This window comes from Macrotis lagotis, chromosome 1 (assembly GCF_037893015.1).
Source record: "Macrotis lagotis isolate mMagLag1 chromosome 1, bilby.v1.9.chrom.fasta, whole genome shotgun sequence".
In the NCBI taxonomy this organism is placed as follows: domain Eukaryota; kingdom Metazoa; phylum Chordata; class Mammalia; order Peramelemorphia; family Peramelidae; genus Macrotis; species Macrotis lagotis.
In genome coordinates this window covers 934189235-934210014 of record NC_133658.1, presented here as the reverse complement: position 1 = coordinate 934210014, position 20780 = coordinate 934189235, and the positions used below count along the sequence as shown (strand labels likewise).

The window sequence follows — 20780 nt, the reverse complement described above, 5'->3', positions numbered from 1 at the left end:
GAAGAAATGCCATTGGGAATCAAGGCTGGGGTCTGTGGAGACTGAGGCAGCTCGGAGATCTGTCACTCTGATCCGTGCATACATAATTCCAGGGATTATTTTATTCTTTTCATAATCAATAGCCAGATAAGCCATCAGTTAAAGTCACTTCTCTATTGCAGAATTGTTTCCCCAAGTCTCAACAGGAGAAAAGTGAAAGGAACATTGGGAACAAGCCATGCTCCGGATTTAAAATGTGAAACAACAAGGCCAAATGACCCCCAGGCAGCAACACACCTGAGCAGAACCCAGAGAACATGGTCCACATCAACCACCTTGATGGCCGCAGCTCCTCTCAGCTGGGCAGAGATCAAGGACAACCTTTGCTGTAATGGGCCATGCCAGCCACATTCAGAGGAAAAACTACGGAGTCCCAAGGCAGAGCAAAGCAGACTGCTCCCTTCTTAAAACTTGCTTTATCTTTTTCCTCTCTTCCCCAGGCTTTTTGCCCTTAGTTCTCTTTCACAACATGGCTAATATGGGAGGGTGCTGAATGGGATTGCAATGCCCGAATTTTGCCAGCTTGTTCACCTTCCTAGAGAGGCGAGAGGAAAGGAAGAGTGAGAGAAAACTGGGGAACTCATCGACTTGCATATGAATGAAGGTGGAAAACTCTCTTTGCACGAAAAGTCAAAAACATTTCAATTAAAAAAAGAAAGAAAAGAACAAAGTCCCAGCATCCAGCTCTCCAAGTGAGAGTAGGCAGATTGATTCAGAGTAGACTAGAGTCGCCCTGCCCCAGACCCTTACAGCGCCTGGGAACGACGTCACCACTTTGGCCCTTCAGGGAGCCTGGGACCTAAGCTCACCGTTGGACCACCCAGGCAGACAGGTAGGGCGGCCGGGTGGCCCAATGGGTAGAACACAGACCTTGGCGTCGGGAAGATGGGAGTTCCAATCTAGTCTCAAATACTGGACACTAACCAGTTGGGTGACCTTGGGCAAGTCACTTCACCCTGATGGCCTCACATCCAGGACCTTCTCTCCTCATCCTGACTCCTACCTGGCTCCGGAGGGTCCCCCCAAAGCCAACGCACCTCCCTCTCACGGCCTCCAGAGCCTCAGTTTCTCCGAGGCCCTCAGCTTTCAGGGAGTCGGGCCCCCTTCTTCTTAGCTTCCAGTGGGCTGTCCAGGAGGGGGCGGGGCTGGGGGCGGCCCCGGACTCCGGGCCCAGGCAGGGATTGGAGGGTCGGCCACCTCGGGGGGCCCGGGAGGCTGGGCAGGGCTTGGGGGGCCGGGGAGCGGGAAGAGCCTCCCGGGAGAGCCGGGTCCGAGCCGAAACTCTGGGAGCCCAGGCACTCTGTCTTCCGGAGCCAAGCTGGGGGGTGTTCCAGGGAGCAGCCCCCGGCCCAGCGGGCTCCTCCTCTGACCCCCTGGTGAGTGTCCAGAGCCTCGATCCCTCCTCGCCCGCCGGGGCGCCCCCTCCCCACTTTCACCTTTGTTTGACACTTTCCCGCCCACAGGGACCTGCCTCCGGCTCACCCCCCATCGGGTCCCACGTGTCCGGGCTCCCCCCCACGCGGCCCCTGCAGGGGTCCCCGAGTTCTGTTTTCCTCCCCCAGGACCCTTCTCGGGGCGGGACCCAGAGTTCCTGCCCCCCACCAGACCCCAGGCCCTGCCCCCTCCAGTGTCCATTTTGGGGTTCCAAAGCTCAGCTCTCCCGGGTCCTCCCAGGCCCCCTGCATCCCAGACTCAGACTGGCCCTGAGTCCTCCCGTCCCTGTCCAGGGTCCCGGCCCTCCCCTAGGGGCTGTGGCAGCCTGTCTGGGCTCTAGCCTCTCCCTCTGTCCCCCCTTCCCCAGGTCATTCCCTGGGGGCCCCCTCCCGGAGCCCTCCCCCTCCCCTGGCTTCCCCCCAGTGTCTAGATAATGTGGATGGGGGGCATAGGCCCAGTGGGAGGGGGAGCTCTGGCCCAGGCTGGGGTCCCAAAGCCCCTTCTGTCTCTCTGGAGGGGGATGAGGCCAGAAGAGGAGACTAACTTTATTTCCAAGCCTAACCCTCCTGATGTGGGGGGGGGGGTGTCTCTGCCCCCAGGACAGAGCTTGGGCCTTTCTAACCACCCCCTTCATCCCCACAGGCCAGGGACACACCTCGCCCCCCCCCCAGGACTCCTTCTCCCCTGCCCCAGTCCAGCCTGCAGAGGACGGAAGGGAATGGCCCCCGGGAGCCCCAGCCCCCCAGCCCAGGTGAGTGCCTTCCCTCAGGACCAGAATCCCATCAGCCATGGAGACCATTGCCCCAGATATGGAGGATGCTCTAGGGAGCTGGCAGTGCCCCACAGAAGAGGCCTGTCCTTCTCAAAAAAGTCATCAGAGGGAAGTCAGGAGGACACCCCCCCATCCCCCCTGCTTCTGGAGGTCAGACTGGGTCACTGGCCCCTGGCTCTCTTTCATTGAGCCCTCTGCCCCCAAATTGTTATCCTCCTCCCCCCAATCCCCTTTCTTGTTGTTTTATCAATATGTCCCTCATTCCTATTGACTCCCACCTTCCTCCTTGCTCTCTTCCACAGGGATCAGTCTCTGCCCTCTTTGGACCTCCCTAGGCTCCTCCCCATACACACAGTCCCCCCCATTACCAAGCTCACCCTTGTGCCAACTGATGATCCAGGAAATCCCTTCCCCCTAAGTTTTGTGGGCAGAGCTCCTGCAGTCCCCCTCCCCAAGCCCCTGTCCTTGTCAGCCTCTAGGGCTTCCCCTGACTCCTGCCTCAGTTTCCCCCAGACTTCCCAGGCCTCTCTGGATCCCCCTCCTTTACCAGGTCTCAGGTCTAATCAGGATTTAGAAAGGTCCTACTGTGTGCCAGGCCCCAGAGGAACAGGTCTGCTCCCAGAAAGCATCCCATCTATTGGGCCAATGGCCCAGTAGCAGTTGGATCCCAACCAACCCCACACAGGGGAGGGGGCAGGTCCTCTGAGAGCCAAGCCTCTACCAGCTTCAGGGAGCAGGGAATCCCTTTGGCAGAAGGGGAACTGTGAGCTGAAACTGAGGGAGAAGACCCAAAGACCAGGTGGGGGCATGGGAAGGAGGGATGCCTTCCTAGAGTCAGGGAAGGGGGTCCTAGTCAAGAGTCAACCTGGTAATCCAGTCTCAGACACTTAATAATGACCTAGCTGTGTGGCCTTGGGCAAGCCACTTAATCCCATTGCCTTGCAAAAGCCTAAAAAAAAAAAACAGAGTCAACCTGGAGGCAGAGGAGTGGGGAAGGGAGGGAGAAGATTCCCAGCCCCCTAGGGACCTTCTTTATTGTCTGTCCTGTGATCCTGCTCCATAACTGTCAGAGTCCTTATGGAGGCAGCTTAGGGGCCACCATTTTGGATCCACTCGGAACTGACCGGGACCATCTAGATAAGATGGACCCAGCATCCTTCCATGTCATTCTGTTATTTAATTAATAGTTGTTAAGCTTTTAATAGCCTGTTTGGGGGCCTAGTGGATGGCGGGGGGGTTCTGGGCACAGGAAACTTCATCTTCCTGAGTTCAAACCTGATTGACAATCCTGGGTAAACCACTTAACCTTGTTTGCCTCAGTTTCTTTATCTGTAAAATAAGCTGGAAAGGGAAATGGCAAATCACTCCAGTATTTTTGTCAAGTGTGAATAGTGAATGATGCCTCTTTAAGTCTAGGTAGGTTTTGAGATCTCTGGTCACCTAAAGAAAGTTTCCTGGTCATTTTTGTTCACCTTAATTTTCTTAGGCTAAAAAATGAAATAACGAAAAGTGATTTTTATCCTTGAAGTTTTATTCTCTAGGATCTGATACAGAGTTTGGAGGGCATATTTTCACAAAAGAGAAAGAAACATCAGCCAATCAATCAGATTACACATCAGTACTTGAAGGTGTGAATAATTTTTCCTAGAAACTTTTTACATTGATCACAAGAATTATTCTATTGTAAGAAAACTGATAAGAATTCAGAGAGAAGAAAAACTATTTTCTCCCATTCTGGGATAACTAGATCAATTCCTGAACCCTCTGGATGGTCTTTATAACTGCTTGTCTATACAACAGTGAAAGGCAAACTTGCAAAAACTTCATGATATAATGGGGGAACAGGTTGTGTGAACCAGGGAGAGACTGCCTTCAGATTTACATTTATAGAAACAGATTTTTGAGAAGGGCAGAGGTTAACATTCAGACTTAGAAGTCCTAATTAGAGGCTGAGAAACCAGTTTGTTTGTTTGTTTGTTTGGCATTTTTTGTAAGGCAATGGGGTTAAGTGGCTTGCCCAAGGCCACACAGCTGGGTAATTATTAAGTGTCTGAGGTCAGATTTGAACTCAGGTACTCCTGACTCCAGGGCCAGTGCTCTATCCACTGCACCACCTAGATACCCTGAGAAACCAATTTTTGATCAGAAATATAGGATTAAAGACATTAGACTTAGACATCCCCCCATTTTGATTAGCCTCATGTCATCTGTAGATCAATCAAATAAAGGTAATGATGGATTTATTGAAAGGAGATTTTCCTAAGGATTTCAAGAAATATGATCAGGCAATGTAAAGTCCAAAACAGTATATAAAAGTGGGCAACATATTGACAATGTGGAATTACAGAAATCTAAAGGGAGATATATAGACTATACAGAAAAGAAATCCAAAATAGCAAAGGAAAATTCAGATCCATTTCTTCTGGAGTCCTTTGATGCAGTTCTCTTGTCTTTGGATGTTATTCCAGAGGTCCTCTTTAGAGCAGGTTACATGTAGAGATCTTCCTTTCTAGTAAAAGAAGCTTCCTAACACAAATTTTAATCAGATGAAAACTTATGTTCAAAATGGAATTCTGAATTCTCCTAGAGCATTAAAAATTGTAATTTAACTTGCCAATAGCCATGTTAATAAACACAGAAAATTCAATCTCAAATATAAATTAGCCCAGTTTCTTTTTTTTAAATAGCATCTTATTCATTTATTTATTCATTCCCCCATTTGGAGGATGCTATTCCAATGAACAAAAAAAATTTCCATAAAAATAAGGGACTCCACTACAAAACTGAATTCTTTATAAAATTACTAAATTAATTTGAGCTTGCAAAACATACCTTTGATGACCATTATAGAACACAGAGCACCCAGTGCTTTACAAATAAAAGGGTTTGAGACTTTTTCTATTGTTTAAAAAAAATGAATCAAAAATCCTTCATTGAAGGATTGATTTTCCTTTCAAAAACAGACCACGGGTCATCTTTTTCTCTGATATGTCAAGTTGACTAATATTCCTTTCCTTAAAACAGAAACTGAGATTGTTATGATAGAGAATATTATCTTGCTGTCACAAAAATTTTTTACCATATTTGTTTAAATATCCCCTTAGCATTAGAGGAAAAAAAATGAAAGGATCACAATTCTCATGGGAATATATAGTTGATAAAAGATGCCAAACCTCTACACGAGCCTATCAGGCTATTTGGATTTAGATAAATAAAGGCAAAAATGACTTACACTTGTATAATTGGTTTTAATATTGATCATCTGACATGATTTAGAATTTTGCCATAAACATCAAGCAGGGACATAAAAGGATATATTCCCCTGTGTATGTAGATGTCTGTTCTAAGCAAAGGTCATATAGACAATCCATTGCAATGAACCAGGCTTCAGGTCTGCCAGGTGGAGCACTGAATCAGATTAAGAGAAACTGACTTCAGCTGTACCAATAGTGTTCCATAGGATTAACTGGCATCATTGGCACAATGGTATCCCTTTGATCATCAGACTTGATGTCCCCAATGATATCCCTTTGATCATCAGACTTGATGTCAGACACAGACCAAATCAGTTAGAAGCAATATATATTGTAATATATCAATTTCCTAAAATCAAAATTTAAGGGAGATTCAGTTCTAAGAGATCAAACATGGATTACAATCTCACATTAGCAGCAACAAGAGACTATCAAAGAAAAATCACAAATTTTTTTAATCCTTGTTGCACCACTGCTTTAATTGAAGGCAAACCATAAAACATTCAGGATGTATAATTACAAGAATACAAAATTACATACCAAGACAGATTCTACAGAAACAATTTTATCTATTAATATGTTCAGTTATTATCCATAAATACCAAACCATTGCTTTTAGAATCCTCTAAAAACAATTAGAACATGTTTAGGTGAATTTCAAATAATTTATATATTTTTTCTATAGGTATTCTGGTTTCAGATGTAACAAACAACTTAAAGATACATTAGATTTCAAAATAAGATGACATATGAATTATTATCCTTCACTAAACAGAATGTTTCCATGCTGAAGTCTTATTTTCTTGGAATAAACAAAACAAATTAATTAAGGTTAAGGTTAATACAATTCTAAAGAAATCAGTCTTTTTACCAGTAATATAGTTTTGAAAAAATCATTATTATTTTTATATTGCTTATTACTTTGACATCATATAATACATTTCTATATTAGTTATTTTTAGTAAGACTCAAAAGACAAAGAATGAAAGGGGGGAAAATAGCTTATTTCAGTGTATATTCAAACAATATCAATCCTTTCTCTAAAAGTGGAGGATATGTTTGATTAGTCCTTTAGATTAGTTTCAAGGACATAGTACTGCTGAGTGTATATATATATATATATATATATATGTATTATGCCATTCATAGTTCCTTATCACACAATATTGCTCTCACTGTAGACAACATTCTCCTGGTTCTGTTCACTTTGCTTTCCATCAGTTCATGTAAGTCTTTCCAGTTTTCCTAATCACATTTTTTAAAAAAGGAATCAGAACAATGAATAACAAAAAAGTAATATTATGCATAGGATGGAGAATCCTTCCTAAATATCATAATCTATGATGAAATGAATCCTGTACTTATTATGGAAATGAAAAAAAAATGAAATGGAAGACCACTAAGTTGTAAGCACATTGGCAGAGTACATATTGGACATGTAATAGGTGGGGAAATATAGATGATCCCTCCCAAGTATCAGGATATTTTAGATTTGGCCAAGTTCTCAAATATGGGCCTCTGTAAGTCTCAACTCATTCTCTTGACTCTTGTTCTTCCAAGTTTCAAGAGTTCTTGTGTATGTTTTGATCTTTTATGTCTCATAAAAAAACTAGCAATAATTTTCTGATGAATTTGCTCAAACAAAACCAAAGGCAATTAAATAATTACTCTTTTAATTAATGAAAAAGCTTCTCCTTCATCGAAACTCTTCTTTCTTTGTAATAAAATATTTTAAGTAATATATGCCATAGACAAATGAAAGCAAAGGTCTAGACTGTGTCAACTATGACATATCATCCCCAAAATGAACTCAAGTCATCATTGTAACAAGGGATAACTCTTTTGTAAAATTCATTTATATTAAAGGTATTATTTGAGTTTTACAATTTTCCCCCCAATCTTTCTTCCCTCCTCCCATCCCCGCCACTGAAAGCAATCTGTCAGTCTTTACTTTGTTTCCATGTTATACATTGATTCAAATTGAGTGTGGTGAGAGAGAAATCATATCCTTAAGGAACAAACTCTTCTTCACTTTCCTGGGATTTATCTCTTATCACTCAGTGCAACCCAGATTCTGATTAATAATACCTCTTCAAAATCTTAATGTTTTCATCTACATATGATTTCCTTTCAGTCATCGAGGAAGCAAACTAGATCTTTTCTTTAATTTTGTTCTCTTTTAAGTGATTACCTAAAACTCCCCCTCCCCCAGAAAACCCTGCATTTGTCCACTTCTCACAAACTTTTCACAGTATTTTTTGTAGAACATATCATTTGCATGAGATTCAATAAGGAAGCTATTTCATGTCACTTTCTCCCCCCAACAAATCCACCTACTTCACAGATAGAACAAAAACTTTTCCCCTGATTCTATAGGGAGACATATCTCAGGTTTTTTCCCAACTGACCATTAGGATTTTCACGACTATGGTTTCAAGTATTGACTCTGACACTCACACAGGGTGCTGCCTTTGGTCACATACCTCCTCTGGGCTTCAGTTGCCTCCTGTGAATTGCTGATGGTTAGACTAGGAGAGTTCTAAAGTGTCCTTTAGCTCTTATATGTCCTATAATTTTGATAATTTAGGAGTTGGTGACATTCAAGGATGTGGCTGTGGACTTCACTCAGGAGGAATGGGACATCTTGAATGATCCTCAGAAGGAGTTGTACAGAAAGGTCATGTTAGAGAATGCCTGGAACCTGTGCTCCCTGGGTAAGAATACTTTCCCTAGTAACTGAATCTCCATTCTCTAGTGATCATTTCAGAGATTATTTAATCTAACATCTACATACTTGGTTTATCAGCACCTATGGGGAGTATGGATGTGTAAGTTTGAACATAATGGAATGATTCTCAAAATGCAGCAGCTCTGCATCCACAGCCCTTTCCCTAAAAAGAATCAAATTACAAATTTCTTTCCACTTTCTAACTGATTCCTCATGTCCAGGGCTTCCAGTTCCCAGAGAAGATTTGATAGCTTATTTTGAGCAAAGGGGAGAACCCTGGATGCTAGAGCAAGAAGACCAGAGGAGTCACTGTCCAGGTGAGTGAAGTGAAAGCAGGTGGATGAGAGCTGTTATTACAATAGGTTTGTATGAGCTATGGTGAAGCAAGTGATAGATTTCAGGGCTTGTAACCAGTGAGACTCGGTTTGCTCACTTGTAAAATAAAGGGGTTGATCTCCTTGGCTTTTCAGCTTCCTTGAAGGGATTAGTCTAAGATCCTATAAGAACTTGTTTCTGGAATTTCAGGCCATGGAATTCTCCAGAAAGTGTCAAAAGGGGTTAGGTTATCTAATGAACTCTTTCCTAAACCTTCTTCAAGTCAATAAGCTTATTAGATACTTACTTCAAGTCAGGTCCTAAGCCTTGGGGACATGTCCAGGGAGATCACAGGGAAATCACAGAAAATATGCCAAAACTATGTAGAAGCCCAATATGGATGGAATAGACAGGAACTGGTCAAAGAGGGAAGGCCCTAAAATTAAGGAAGACTGGAAAGGGCTGAATTGTGGAAGATGATTTCTAGCTGGGGCTTCAGGGAAGCCAGGGCAAACATTTAGTTATCAGGGATAAGAAGGAAAAGTTTCAGAGCCAGGAGGTAGAGTGTCCTGTTCACAAAACTGGAAGGAAGCTACTACCACTGGATCTATGAGGGCAAATAGGGTGAAAGGAGACTAGAAGAATAGGAGTGGGGTTGATTTCGCAGTCCTAGAGAGAATTTCATATTTAATTCTTTGAGGAGTCCCTGAAGATCATTTAGAACTGACCACATGGTCAGATGAGACCTTCAGGAATGATACTGTGGTGAAGGATTGACTGAACTTTGGGAAGACTTGAGGCAGAATGTAGAGACTGAGGTACAACTTGGGGTTGGTGTCAACCTTCAGTTCATCAATCAGTAAACATTGATTAAGCACCATCTGTATTCTGACTAGTGTGCATACAAAGCCCTGAACATACAAAGAAAGGTAAAAGTCCCTGAGCTCACAGTCTATCCATATAAACATGAAGATGATTTGAGAAGACTCAACAGATCATTCTTAGGTGATCTCAAAAAGAGTTGTAGGGAATGGAAATACATTTAGTTCACCTGGGAAATAAGGAAATACAAGGAATGAACATGAGAAGAATTGGAGAACAAAGAGCAGAAATCAAAATAATAACAATAATAATAGTAACAGACATTTTGTTGTGGTTCAATCATTTTTCAGTCATTTCTCACTAACATTGACTAAGGACATTTTCAAGTGATTGATTCAGCCCATTTAAGTTTGAAGACTTTTCTCTTTGCCTGGAGAAACAAAATACAAATCAGCATATATTCTGCCAAAGGAGTGAAGGCTTATAATTATATACATGTGTTTATATGTCTGTGTATGTATATTTAATAATTATTTCTTTTAGTAGGAGACATCAGACTCGAAATAAAAGACATTCTGGGACATTCCAGACACTCCAGCCTTTCTTTGGAAGAAACTCACAAGGCAAGGTTCAAGAATGATGGTCCCTATGACTACACTGGGAGAGAGATAAATGTTATACATCAGAGAATCCATAGTGCAAAGAAATCTTATGAATGTAATCAATGTGGAAAGACTTTTACAAATAAGAGCCATCTTGTTCGAGATCAGAGAAGCCACACTGAAGAGAAACCTCATGCATGTAATCAGTGTGGAAAGGCTTTAAGACAGAACTCCACACTTGCTGAACATCAGAGGATCCACACTGGGGAGAAGCCTTATGAATGTAATCAGTGTAAAAAGACTTTTACAAATAAGAGCAATCTTGTTCGTCACCAGAAAATCCACACTGAAGAGAAACCTTATACATGTAATCAGTGTGGAAAGACTTTTAGATACAATTACACTCTTGTTGTACATCAGAGAATTCACACTGGAGAGAAACCCTATGAAGGTAAGCAGTTTGGAAAGACTTTAAGACAGAACTCCACACTTGCTGAACATCAGAGGATCCACACTGGGAAGAAGCCTTATGAGTGTAAGCAGTGTGGAAAGACTTTTACAAATAAGAGCCATCTTGTTCGTCACCAAAGAATCCACACCGGAGAGAAACCTTATGAATGTAAGCAGTGTGGAAAGACTTTTAGATACAACTCCCCACTTGTTGAACATCAGAGAATTCACACTGGGGAGAAGCCTTATGAATGTAATCAATGTGGTAAGACTTTCATTCATAGGTCCAGTCTTCATATACACCACAGAATCCACACTGGAGAGAAACCTTATGAATGTAATCAGTGTGAAAAGACGTTTACAAATAAGAGCCATCTTGTTCGTCACCAGAGAATCCACACTGGAGAGAAACCATATGAATGTAAGCAGTGTGGAAAGACTTTCATTCGAAGCTCCAGTCTGACTGAACATCAGAGAATCCACACTGGAGAGAAACCTTATGAATGTAATCAATGTGGGAAGACTTTCATTCGTAGATCCAATCTAATTGAACATCGGAAAATTCACACTGGAGAGAAACCTTATGAATGCAATCAGTGTGGAAAAGCTTTTACAAATAAGAGCCATCTTGTTTGTCACCAGAAAACCCACACCAGAAAGAAACCTTAGGACAGTAATCAATGTGGAAAGACTTTTAGAAACAACTCCATTCTTTTAAACAGTAGTGAAAACACAGTGGAGAGAAATCTCATCAATGTTCTAAGTGGTAAAGCATTCAGGCAACATCAGACCTTATTTCCCACCAGTGAAATCATATCACTGTAATGAATGTAGAAAGCCATTCAAATGGAGTACAGAGCTTCTTATCAGAAAATCCACCCTGGATACAAGCCATCTATGGATTCCAAATGGAAGTAACAGAATCTAACCCAAGCTAGTTGACCTAATCAGGAGGGTTAGTGACCATTTAACCTGCTCACCACTGGTTAATATGTCAGATTCTATTATTTTCCCCCTCCCCTGAAGGACCCATTCTAAACTCTACCCTACAAACAACACCGTTGGAAAAAGAGCAAAATGGAGGTGGTATGGGATGGAATCAGGATGCGGGGGAGGAATGGGTTCAGATGCAGTGGAGTACAGACCAGCACAGTAACCAAAGAAACCCCAAGGAAGAAAATGGGTTTCAATCAGAAGAGGAATGAGGTGAGTCAACAGAGGTAGTTCAATATCCCACTTGGGGCCTTTAAACCATTTCAATTTCCAGACAAAAACGTACCAATGGACAGTTAGGTTGGACAGGTACCATATCTTAAGTGAAAGTGGAGAAGATGACCATAAATAAAACCAGCATTACTGAGGTCCCACAGAGTTCTGACTAGGTACCACCAAGGCTACCCTGAGGGCTACCAATAAGAGTTATCTCTTCCATCAAACTGGAAGGAGGGCAAGAAAAATGCTCTACTCTGGGTTTTAACCCAATTCTATCAAATCTATCTGCTAAACAGAATACTCCAAGCAGTTGCCATCCTACATTTTGTGGTAATCTCAAAAACAAAATATGAAATTCAACAGGAAAGCAAAAAAACAACAATTTTAAGTTGATTGTTTCATTTTGAGAGGCAGTGTGGTACAGTGGGCAGAGTCCTGAGACCTGGGTTTGGATTCCAACCCCACCATTCACAACCTGCATGACCTGACAAGAAATAACTAAACATTCCAGAGCCTCCATTTCCTCATCTATTACATGAGAAGGTTGGACTAGATGAAGAAGATGAATCCTAAGGATCTGAGTCTTCCTGAAATGAGTGTCCTCTGGTTAATCACTTCATTCAAGTGTGGAAAAGATACTGTCATCATCTATTTCTCAGGTCCCTTCCAGGTCCAGATCTAGGAATACTTTGCTTCCTTTACCAAACAGAACAGTAATCACATTAATGTCAGGAACTGGGAAAAATATCTTCCTGTAACCAATCACTCCCTCTTAAATCACATTATGGAAGGGTTTCCCTTTCAGCTCCTCAAATGTGAACAAACAACTATCTCTAGTAATTGGATTAGACAGGAAGGCATCCCTACTCTAATCTTAACTTGTCTAACCTTTATTTTCTGCCCTTTTGTTTTTAGTCCTAATATTTTTAGGGTATGCAGTCACCAACTATGAGACCAATCAGTCATTAGAGAGGGCTTTCTTTCTTCCTCAGCTCACCAGAAGTCATCATCTTCCCCTTCAGCTGCCTTGTATAAACAATTGGCCCTTCTGGCCCAGACAAATCCCTCTACCTGCACCAGTGATCCCGTTCCATCCATTTTCTCCAGAAGATGGTATTCATCTGTTAATTTTACATCTCTCACTGATTTTCAACCTACCTCTTGATGTCTTTCCTTCTGCCTACCCACACTTTTGTATCTCTCATCCTCAAAAACTCCTCACTTGAACTGCTTTTCATGATTCTAGAGTTCCATCCACAGTGGGTGTCATCACTACTTTCCTCTCATTCTCTCCTCTGCAAAGAGTTAAATCCAGTTTCCTACCTCATCATTCAAATGAAACTGCTCTTTCCAACGTTACCAATGACCTTTTAATCACCAAATTCAATGGTCTACTCTCAATCTGCAATCTCCTTGACTCTGACCTTCTCTCTCTGGTTCTCCTAATTTTCTTTTTTTTTCTCTCTTTTATTGGTGAGATAATGTGGTTCAGTGACTAGCCCAGGTCACATAGCTAGTAAGCATCAAGTGTCTGAGGTTGGATTTGAACTCAATTCCTGACCAGGGATGTTGCTGCATGCACTGAGCCACCTAACTGCCTTCCTCCTAATTTTCTGACTCTTCCTTCTCTGAGTCCTTTTGTAGCATCCTCACCCAAATTATTTCCACTAGGAGTTGGGATCCCCAAAGTTCTGTCCTAGGTCCTCTTCTCCCTCTGTATGATTTCATTTAATGATCTTATTGGAAACCACAGATTCATATTATCTCTATGCAGGTGATTCTCAGATTACCCATCCTCTCTACTCATTTCCAATTGCCCTTCAGCCATCCTAAACTGGTTGTCCAGTAGGCATCATCAACCCAAATTTCTTCAAAACTGAATTCTTTTTTCTTCCAAAACCCTCTCCTGTTTCTCACTACCCTATCATTGTTGAGAGCACTACCTTCCTCCCAGGCAAGTAGGTGTCATTCTCAACTCTGCTCGCTCGCCATACCCAATTTGTTGCCAAGGCCTGTTAATCTTACCTTTGTAACATTTCCTCACATGCACCTCCTTCTCTCCTTTGACCCTGGTGCAAACCTCATCTCCTCATGCCTGTTGTTGTAGCTGGTTGTTGATCCTCCTTGTCTCCAGGTCCTATCAGATGTTAAAGTGATCTTAAATTTAAAAAGTTCAGGTCAGATCTGATCATGTCACCACCACTCCCACCTTCTCAGTAAACTCCAGTGTCTTCCTCTCCTCTCCAGGATTGAGCATGAAACCCTGTGTTTGGTTCCAAAAGGCCTTTCCTACCTTTCCATCTACTAATGCTTTATTTCCCATTCCCCCACCCCATCCCTGGTGTTCCTTGAACAAAATCCTCCATCTCCTACTTCTGCACATTCTCACTTCTGTGTTATCTTCTTTGTTTGGAACAATTCCTCCCTAGCTTCCTTTACATCTTGGCTAAATATCCAGGCCCTTTAGTGCCAGCATCTTTCCTCTGAGAATACCTCCAACTTGTTGAAGACACAGTTGTTTGCCTATTGTCTCTCCTATTAGAATGAATGCTCTTTGAGGGCAGCGGTTCATTTGTGCAGTGCCTCACATAGAGCAAGTACTTCATAAATGATGAGTCTCTCTTGGGGGACGGTGATAGTGATTATAGGCTCTTAGCAGGGGATAGAGTAGAACCACAATGTTTGCCTGGGTCTTGCCAATCAAGGGAGCTTCATATTGAAAAAGGAGAAGGAAGAGGAAACCTGTCTGTCCTTGATGGCTAGGTCAAATTTCCTAGAAAATTCTGCTGTTTACTAGAGGGCAGAGAAGGCGTCTGTGTGTGTGTGTGTGTGTGTGTGTATGTGTGTGTGTAACAAGGACCTCCATGTAGCTGTTGATAAACAATGACAGTAACAGTATCTGACATATTCAACAAGATTTTCATTTGTTGGGGATCTGTGGGTATAAATTTTCCAACAGACACCAGGAAAATGTAGAAAGAGAATGCTTTGGTTCTGAATCTGGAGGTCAAAGTGAACCATAGGAGGAAGGTGACACCAACACACAGCTTGGCCTCCTTCAGGCAAGATACATCAAAGTTTAAGAAGACAGAATGCAATACTTAGAACCCTGTCTGTCCCATGAGAGGAGCTTCATCCATGCTCACTCAAGCCATCAAAGAAAGATGATCAGCCAGGAATATCAGGAGCATGACTTGTCTTCGGAATTGGAGCTCAATGACAAAAATTTAGTGCTTAGCATAGTGCTTGCGATAGTAGTAGATGCTTAATAAATGTCTATTGATCGATGTAAAATGTCATCACCACCTATACCAACCCCTGGTTTAGCAGACACTTTCAGAATTGGAAAATGGATGAGAATAGCTTTGGAAAGGATTTGGAAGACCCCCCCACCACAACCACCCAACATTGACAAAACCCAGGTCACTTGCCCTAAGGTCAATACAGAAAGATGAACATTCCTATTTAAAAAAAAGTAAAAGATTTACAGTCACACTCAGAGCACATGATACTCAGGTGAAAAACTTGTGGAAATACTTGTGAAACAAGAGGCAGCTTGGTGGTATTGTTCAGTCATGTCTGACTCTTCATGACCCCATAAGGGATTTTCTTGGCAAAGATACAGGAGTGGTTTGCCATTTTCTTTTCTAACTCATTTTACAGAAGAGTAAATGGGCAAACAGATTTACATGTCTTACAAGGGTCACACTTGCTTTGTGTTCCTCACCCGTAAAATGAAAGTACTAACAGCACTGCACTACCAAAGTTGTTCTGAAGTTCAAATGACCCACTATTTGTAGAGAACTTTGCAGACTTTAAAGGACTGTATAAATGTCACAGTAATAATATAGATTGTTAGAACAAGAGTTGACCATGGATACTCCTCATTGGTTTAGTCCAATGATTCTGAACTTGGTTTACCTCTCAACTCAACCTATGAAATGATTGAGCTCCAGCAACAGAATTAATAGTCTTTCTGTGGGCAGGAGCTGATCCTGAGCCACATTAACAAAGAAATGTTGGACTTCTGAAGGAATTGCCAAGATCTACTTCTAAAAATGCTGGGGTTGGTGATGGCAGTTTAGGAGCAGGTCATCACCACCAGAAACTTCAGATGCCTTAGCCTTTAGAGGACTAGAATTAGGGACCAACATTCTAGCATTTTGTTTAGCACCTACTTTGTTCCTCATCTCTCTAGTTTAGTTCCTGAAATAGAGCTTGGTACCAGGGCCTGGGTCCACCTGTGCTCCTTTTGGGGAAGGAAGATTGGTCTGGACTTCCTGACCTTCCCTATCCCTCCTGAGCATTAACTCCTCTGGATCTTTGAGATTCAGAGAGGTGGAATCTTCAAGGCCCTCTCTCTGGCATGTCAGGACCCCTGAACCAGAATTAAGGTGGAGTGCTTCAGCATTCCACAAATCCTCCCTTGGACTTTTCCAGAGAAACCTTTCTCTCTTGCTGCCTCAGAACAGAGACTTTTAGAATACATGTGCCTCTTTTCTCTGGTCTGACTGTTGGTGGAAGGTCCCCTTTTCCCACTGCTCACATGAATCTGGAGCAGATATGGAGGCTCAGTCAGGTCTATCACCAACTCAGGGAGCCTTCTTTGTGGAAGTCCTGGGGATAAATTGAATGAAACAGCCCCCACCTGCAAGGACTTTGTATAAGCATATACAGAATAAATATTTTTTTAAAAATTCTCTTACGTTTCCCAAAATCAATTGGCAGATTAGATAGATGGATGGATGGATAAATAAATACATGGATAGCATAGCTAGATCCACTTAAAGGGAAAAGGCAAAGTTGCACAACTCTTTCAATTTTTGTATTGCTATCTGGTTTGGGGGTTTTTTCCTACCATAGATGTTTCCAAATGTATCCCTCCCTCCAGCGTTCAGTGACAAGCAGCCACCACATCACCAGGGGCTGAAAAGAGGGCTTTCAGCCCCACTGGGCAGCCTACCATCAAGGGAGGGATTGTTTTCTTTCTGAGACCCTATGAAAGGGAAGTTTCTAAAATCTGATATTTCTGATCAAAAATTGCTTCCTCATTAAGATTTCTAAGTCAGAATGTTGGTCTGTGCCCTCCTTAAGGTCTGCATTTCTCCAGTTATAACTCTGAGGGTTTGCCATTTCTATGTGTCTCCTCTTAATTGGTTCTGAAAGTTGGGCTTCCCCAATAATATCAACAATTAGACTAAAGACCATCCTGAGAAAGCAGGAAACTGCTCTGGTTATCTAGAAAAGAACTGAATCAATTCCTCTATTGATGTCATTTTGGAAAGGTAGAAAAGCCAATGTTTTCTATGTTTATGACATATCCAATAGCAACATGAAAAATATCAAGTCAGAAAGGAGACACTGGTCCTGCTGCTGGCTAACTGGGTCTTTGTCAGTTCTGACAGAGTAGACCTTGTGGAGTGGGGGAGAGGATCATCAAGTCATCGATGACTCCTTTATGCACTTTCTCCCCCGCTCCTGGCCCCCACCCTATCTGTCCTAGAGATGGAAGAGACAGAAGGGGCTTTAGGATTCCAGATGGGATGAGACCAGTCAAGAGCCTTAGTGATTTCTGGGTCAGAGCTCTCCCTCCCACTGGTCCTCGGCCTTGCTGTATCTCCTCTTCCCAGCCAACACACAAATATTATCTAGACAACAACTATTGACTTAGGAGAGAAGCCAGGGAAGAGGGAGGAGGGGGAGAGCTCTGGGATGGAGCCTTCAGGGACTGACCAGGGAAGTCAGACTGGGAAACCAAAACCTGGCCCGGAATTCAGCCCTGAGGACTCTGAGAGAAGAGAAAGCAGGGAAGCAAGAGAATGTCCCCTGGGAAGAGGGACTCAGGGAGGGTCTGGGAGGAAGACAGAATGACCCAACTCAAGGAAAGGTGGTCATGGATACTGGAAAGGGACAGGAGGGTTCCAGTTGCACCTCAAGCCTGGGAAAGGAGGTCTATTTAGGAGTCCAAGATCCCCTGCAAAGAGTTTTTTTCCCCAAGCCTGCCCCGTCCTCTGAAGGCTAAACTCTACTCTGAGGACAGGACGTGGGCCTTTCTAACCCCTGTTGGACCTGCCTTCCATACCCTGTAGCCAACCTCCTTTCTAGGCAGGAGAGGCAAAGACCTCTCCCCTGTGGGACCCCACTAAACTCAGTTTGCAAAGAACTAAGGCCTGATACCAGTAGGGACCCTGGAGCCAGAGATTCCCACCCCAGGTGAGTGCAGTCCATCGCCAGACTTTCTAAGCCATTTCTCTAGGTATACAGGATGGTCTATGGATCATTTCTTTATATTTTAAAAAAAAAAAAACCTGCATCCAGTAAGTAACCAATCTGCCCTCTTCTCTGTTTAGGTGCTTCAATCTGAGTCAGTAGCACCCAAGTGGCTCCAGCACTGATTCCTCTCCCCCCCAAATTTCTGCCCTCTCTTTTTTTTTTAAGTTCATCCTCAGCCCAGTTGATTCCATGGATTGGCCACTTAGGCTCTCTGTTCCATATGGATCATGTCTTTGCTTTCTTTGTGCCTGCCTAGACACCCCCCCCCCCCACACACACACACACACAACTTCTCCCCCTACCTCTCTGTTCTTGTGGCCAAGCTCTCCCTTGTGGCAATTGAAGGTCCAGAAAACCTCTAAATCTTGTCTGATCAGGCCTGGGGTCAAGCTCAGCTCTTGTCCTTTGCAGGATCTAATTTCCTTCCTTGTTTCTTTTAATTAGATCTATTTGTGTTTTTATATCATCTGAGATTACGATTGCTCCCCCCTGCTTTCTTTGCTTCAACTGAAGCATAATGGTTTCTGTTCCAACCTCTTACCTTTACCCTGTGGCTATCTCTGTGCTTCAGATGTATTTCTTGTAAACATACTGTCAGATTCAGGATTTTAATCTATTCTGCTTTCAGTTTCCATTTTATAGGTCAGTTCCGTCCATTCACATGTACAGTTATGATAACAACTGTGTATTTCCCTCCATGCTGTTTTTCACTTGTCCTTCCCCTTCTCTCCTCTCTCTCTCTCTCTCTCTCTCTCTCTCTCTCTCTCTCTCTCTCTCTCTCTCTCTCTTCTCCCCAACCCCTTCCTTCTCATTGGTCTGTTACTTCTAATCAATGCTTTCCCTAATACACCTTCCCTTTTATCAGTCCCTTCTCCCCATTCTATTATGCTTTCTAATAGATAAGATAGATTTTAAGCTTTGCCTGCCACCCTCCCATATTCCCCTCCATCATAATAGTTCCTTCAAGTCTCTTTTATATAGGATGATTTACACCCATCCATTCTCCTCCCTCCTTTTTCTTCCAAAGCAGCTTGCTTCTCATTTCTTTGAGGGGGTTTTTTTGTGAGATGGGGAGGGATAGCATGCCATCAAAGTCACCTTATATCCACACCCTCTGTCTACATATACCCTTACTAGCTCTTACGGTAATAAAGTTGTCAAGAATTCAAATATTATCTTACTATATAGAAATATAAAGTTTACTCTTATTGAATTTCTGATGTTTTCTCATTTTTTCAATTTTTCTTTAAGTCATGCTTGGAAGTCCATTTTTTTTTTGTCAGCTCTGGTCTTTTAATTAAGAATGTTTGAAAGTTCTATTTTTTTTAAGTGTCAATTTTTTCCCCCAAAAAGATTATATTCAATTTTTTTCTGGGTAAGTGGTTCTTGGTTCTAAGCCTAACTCCTTTGCCTTCTGGAATATATATATATATATCCCTCTGGTTCCTTAATTCCCTGGAAGCTGCAAGATCCCATGGAATCTTGACTGAAACCTCACAATGTCTGAATTTTTTTTTTTTGGCTGCTTGCAGTATTTTGTCCTTGATTTGCTAGCTCTGAAATGTGGCGATGATTAATGGACTCTTTCAAATTCTATTTTGCCCTCTGGTTCTAAAATATCAGGGCAGTTTTTTTTGATAATCCCAGAAATTTTGAGTTATTGTTTCATCATTATTTTCTTTTACATGTCATCATTTCTATGATTTGTTCTTTGACACAATAATTATTTAATGTCATTGTTTTGAGTTTGTTTCTTTTTGGTGGTCCCTAAATCAATTTCTATTTTTATTTAATTATGAAATGAAAAAAGGTCTCATTTATTTCTGCCTTTTAAAGTTTGTAGGTTTTCTTTACCCTAGTGGTTAATGGCTGTAGAGGTTTCAAGTGATGCAAAGAATTATGCATTTTCCTTGACTGTTCATTTAGAAGATCTGTTAAGTCTTTTAGCTTTAATTTCTTCAGAAATTCTATATTTTCCTAACTTTGTTTTTCTCCTCAATTCCTCATAGAAATCTCCCTGCTTCTCATTCTCTTCAAATAGTCCTGATCCTTAGTTTTAAATTTCATTCATTTTTGTGCCCCTTTCCAACAAGGATTTCTCTCTCTTCATTATCTAGAGTCTCCTTTTCTAAATCTTTGCCCTTCTAATCATCTGGTTTCTCTCTTTTCTCTGTAGACTTCTTGCAGTCAAATGCTCCAAGGTCTCCCTTCTGAGGGTTATGCCATGGAGGCTCCTTTTTGTTGCCTTCAGAAAAATGTGTATTATTGCAGGTGTCAGAGCGTACAGTGCTCCATGGTAGAGAACATTCCCCTCTCCATCTTTCTGCAGGAAATTCAGACCCAGGAAAATGAAATGACTTAGCCTAGGTCACACAGCTCCTTAAAGCAAGGATGGAACACACACACAAACACACTCATGTATGTGTATTGTCTAAGTCTTATTCTATAGTTCTGATCAAAATTGTTTTATCAACCTCAAAATGTTAGTCTCTGTCTTCCACAAGTTCTGTTTCTCTCCAGTTATAAATCTGAAGGCAGCTCTGTCTATGAGAGGCAGCCTGGTTCTCCTCTAATTGTATCCACGGGTTTGACTTTCAGAGTTGTGTAAACAATCATAATGAAGGCAGGAAACTGGTCTGGTTATCAGATAATGACATAAAATATCAAGTCAGAAGAGGAGCTAGTAGTTACTAATGGGTGCTTTGTCAGTCCTGACATGAGACAGCCTGTGTGGATGGATTGGGGAATCATAACGTAATCAATGACATCTTTATGCACTAATAGGCAACCTGATTGGCTGGCCATCACAATTTCACAATCCTTGGTGAAATTTCTATAACTATCATTTCCTCATTAAGCTGTTTGCTGGTCTCTTTAAT

General features: G+C 42.2%; 2 protein-coding genes across 2 annotated transcripts in view; one reads left to right on the top strand and one right to left on the bottom strand.

The window, feature by feature from the left end:
• Positions 1 to 13086, top strand: part of LOC141510193 (uncharacterized) — a 73066-nt gene extending 59980 nt beyond the window's left edge. The window contains 1 exon segment of the mRNA XM_074220229.1: positions 10033 to 13086. Coding sequence (XP_074076330.1) covers positions 10033 to 11241 — 1209 coding nt within the window. The 3' untranslated portion in view covers positions 11242 to 13086.
• The window catches only part of LOC141510149 (uncharacterized), a 207937-nt gene that overhangs the window by 108592 nt on the left and 78565 nt on the right, over positions 1 to 20780 (bottom strand). The gene's annotated exons all lie outside the window — the stretch shown is intronic.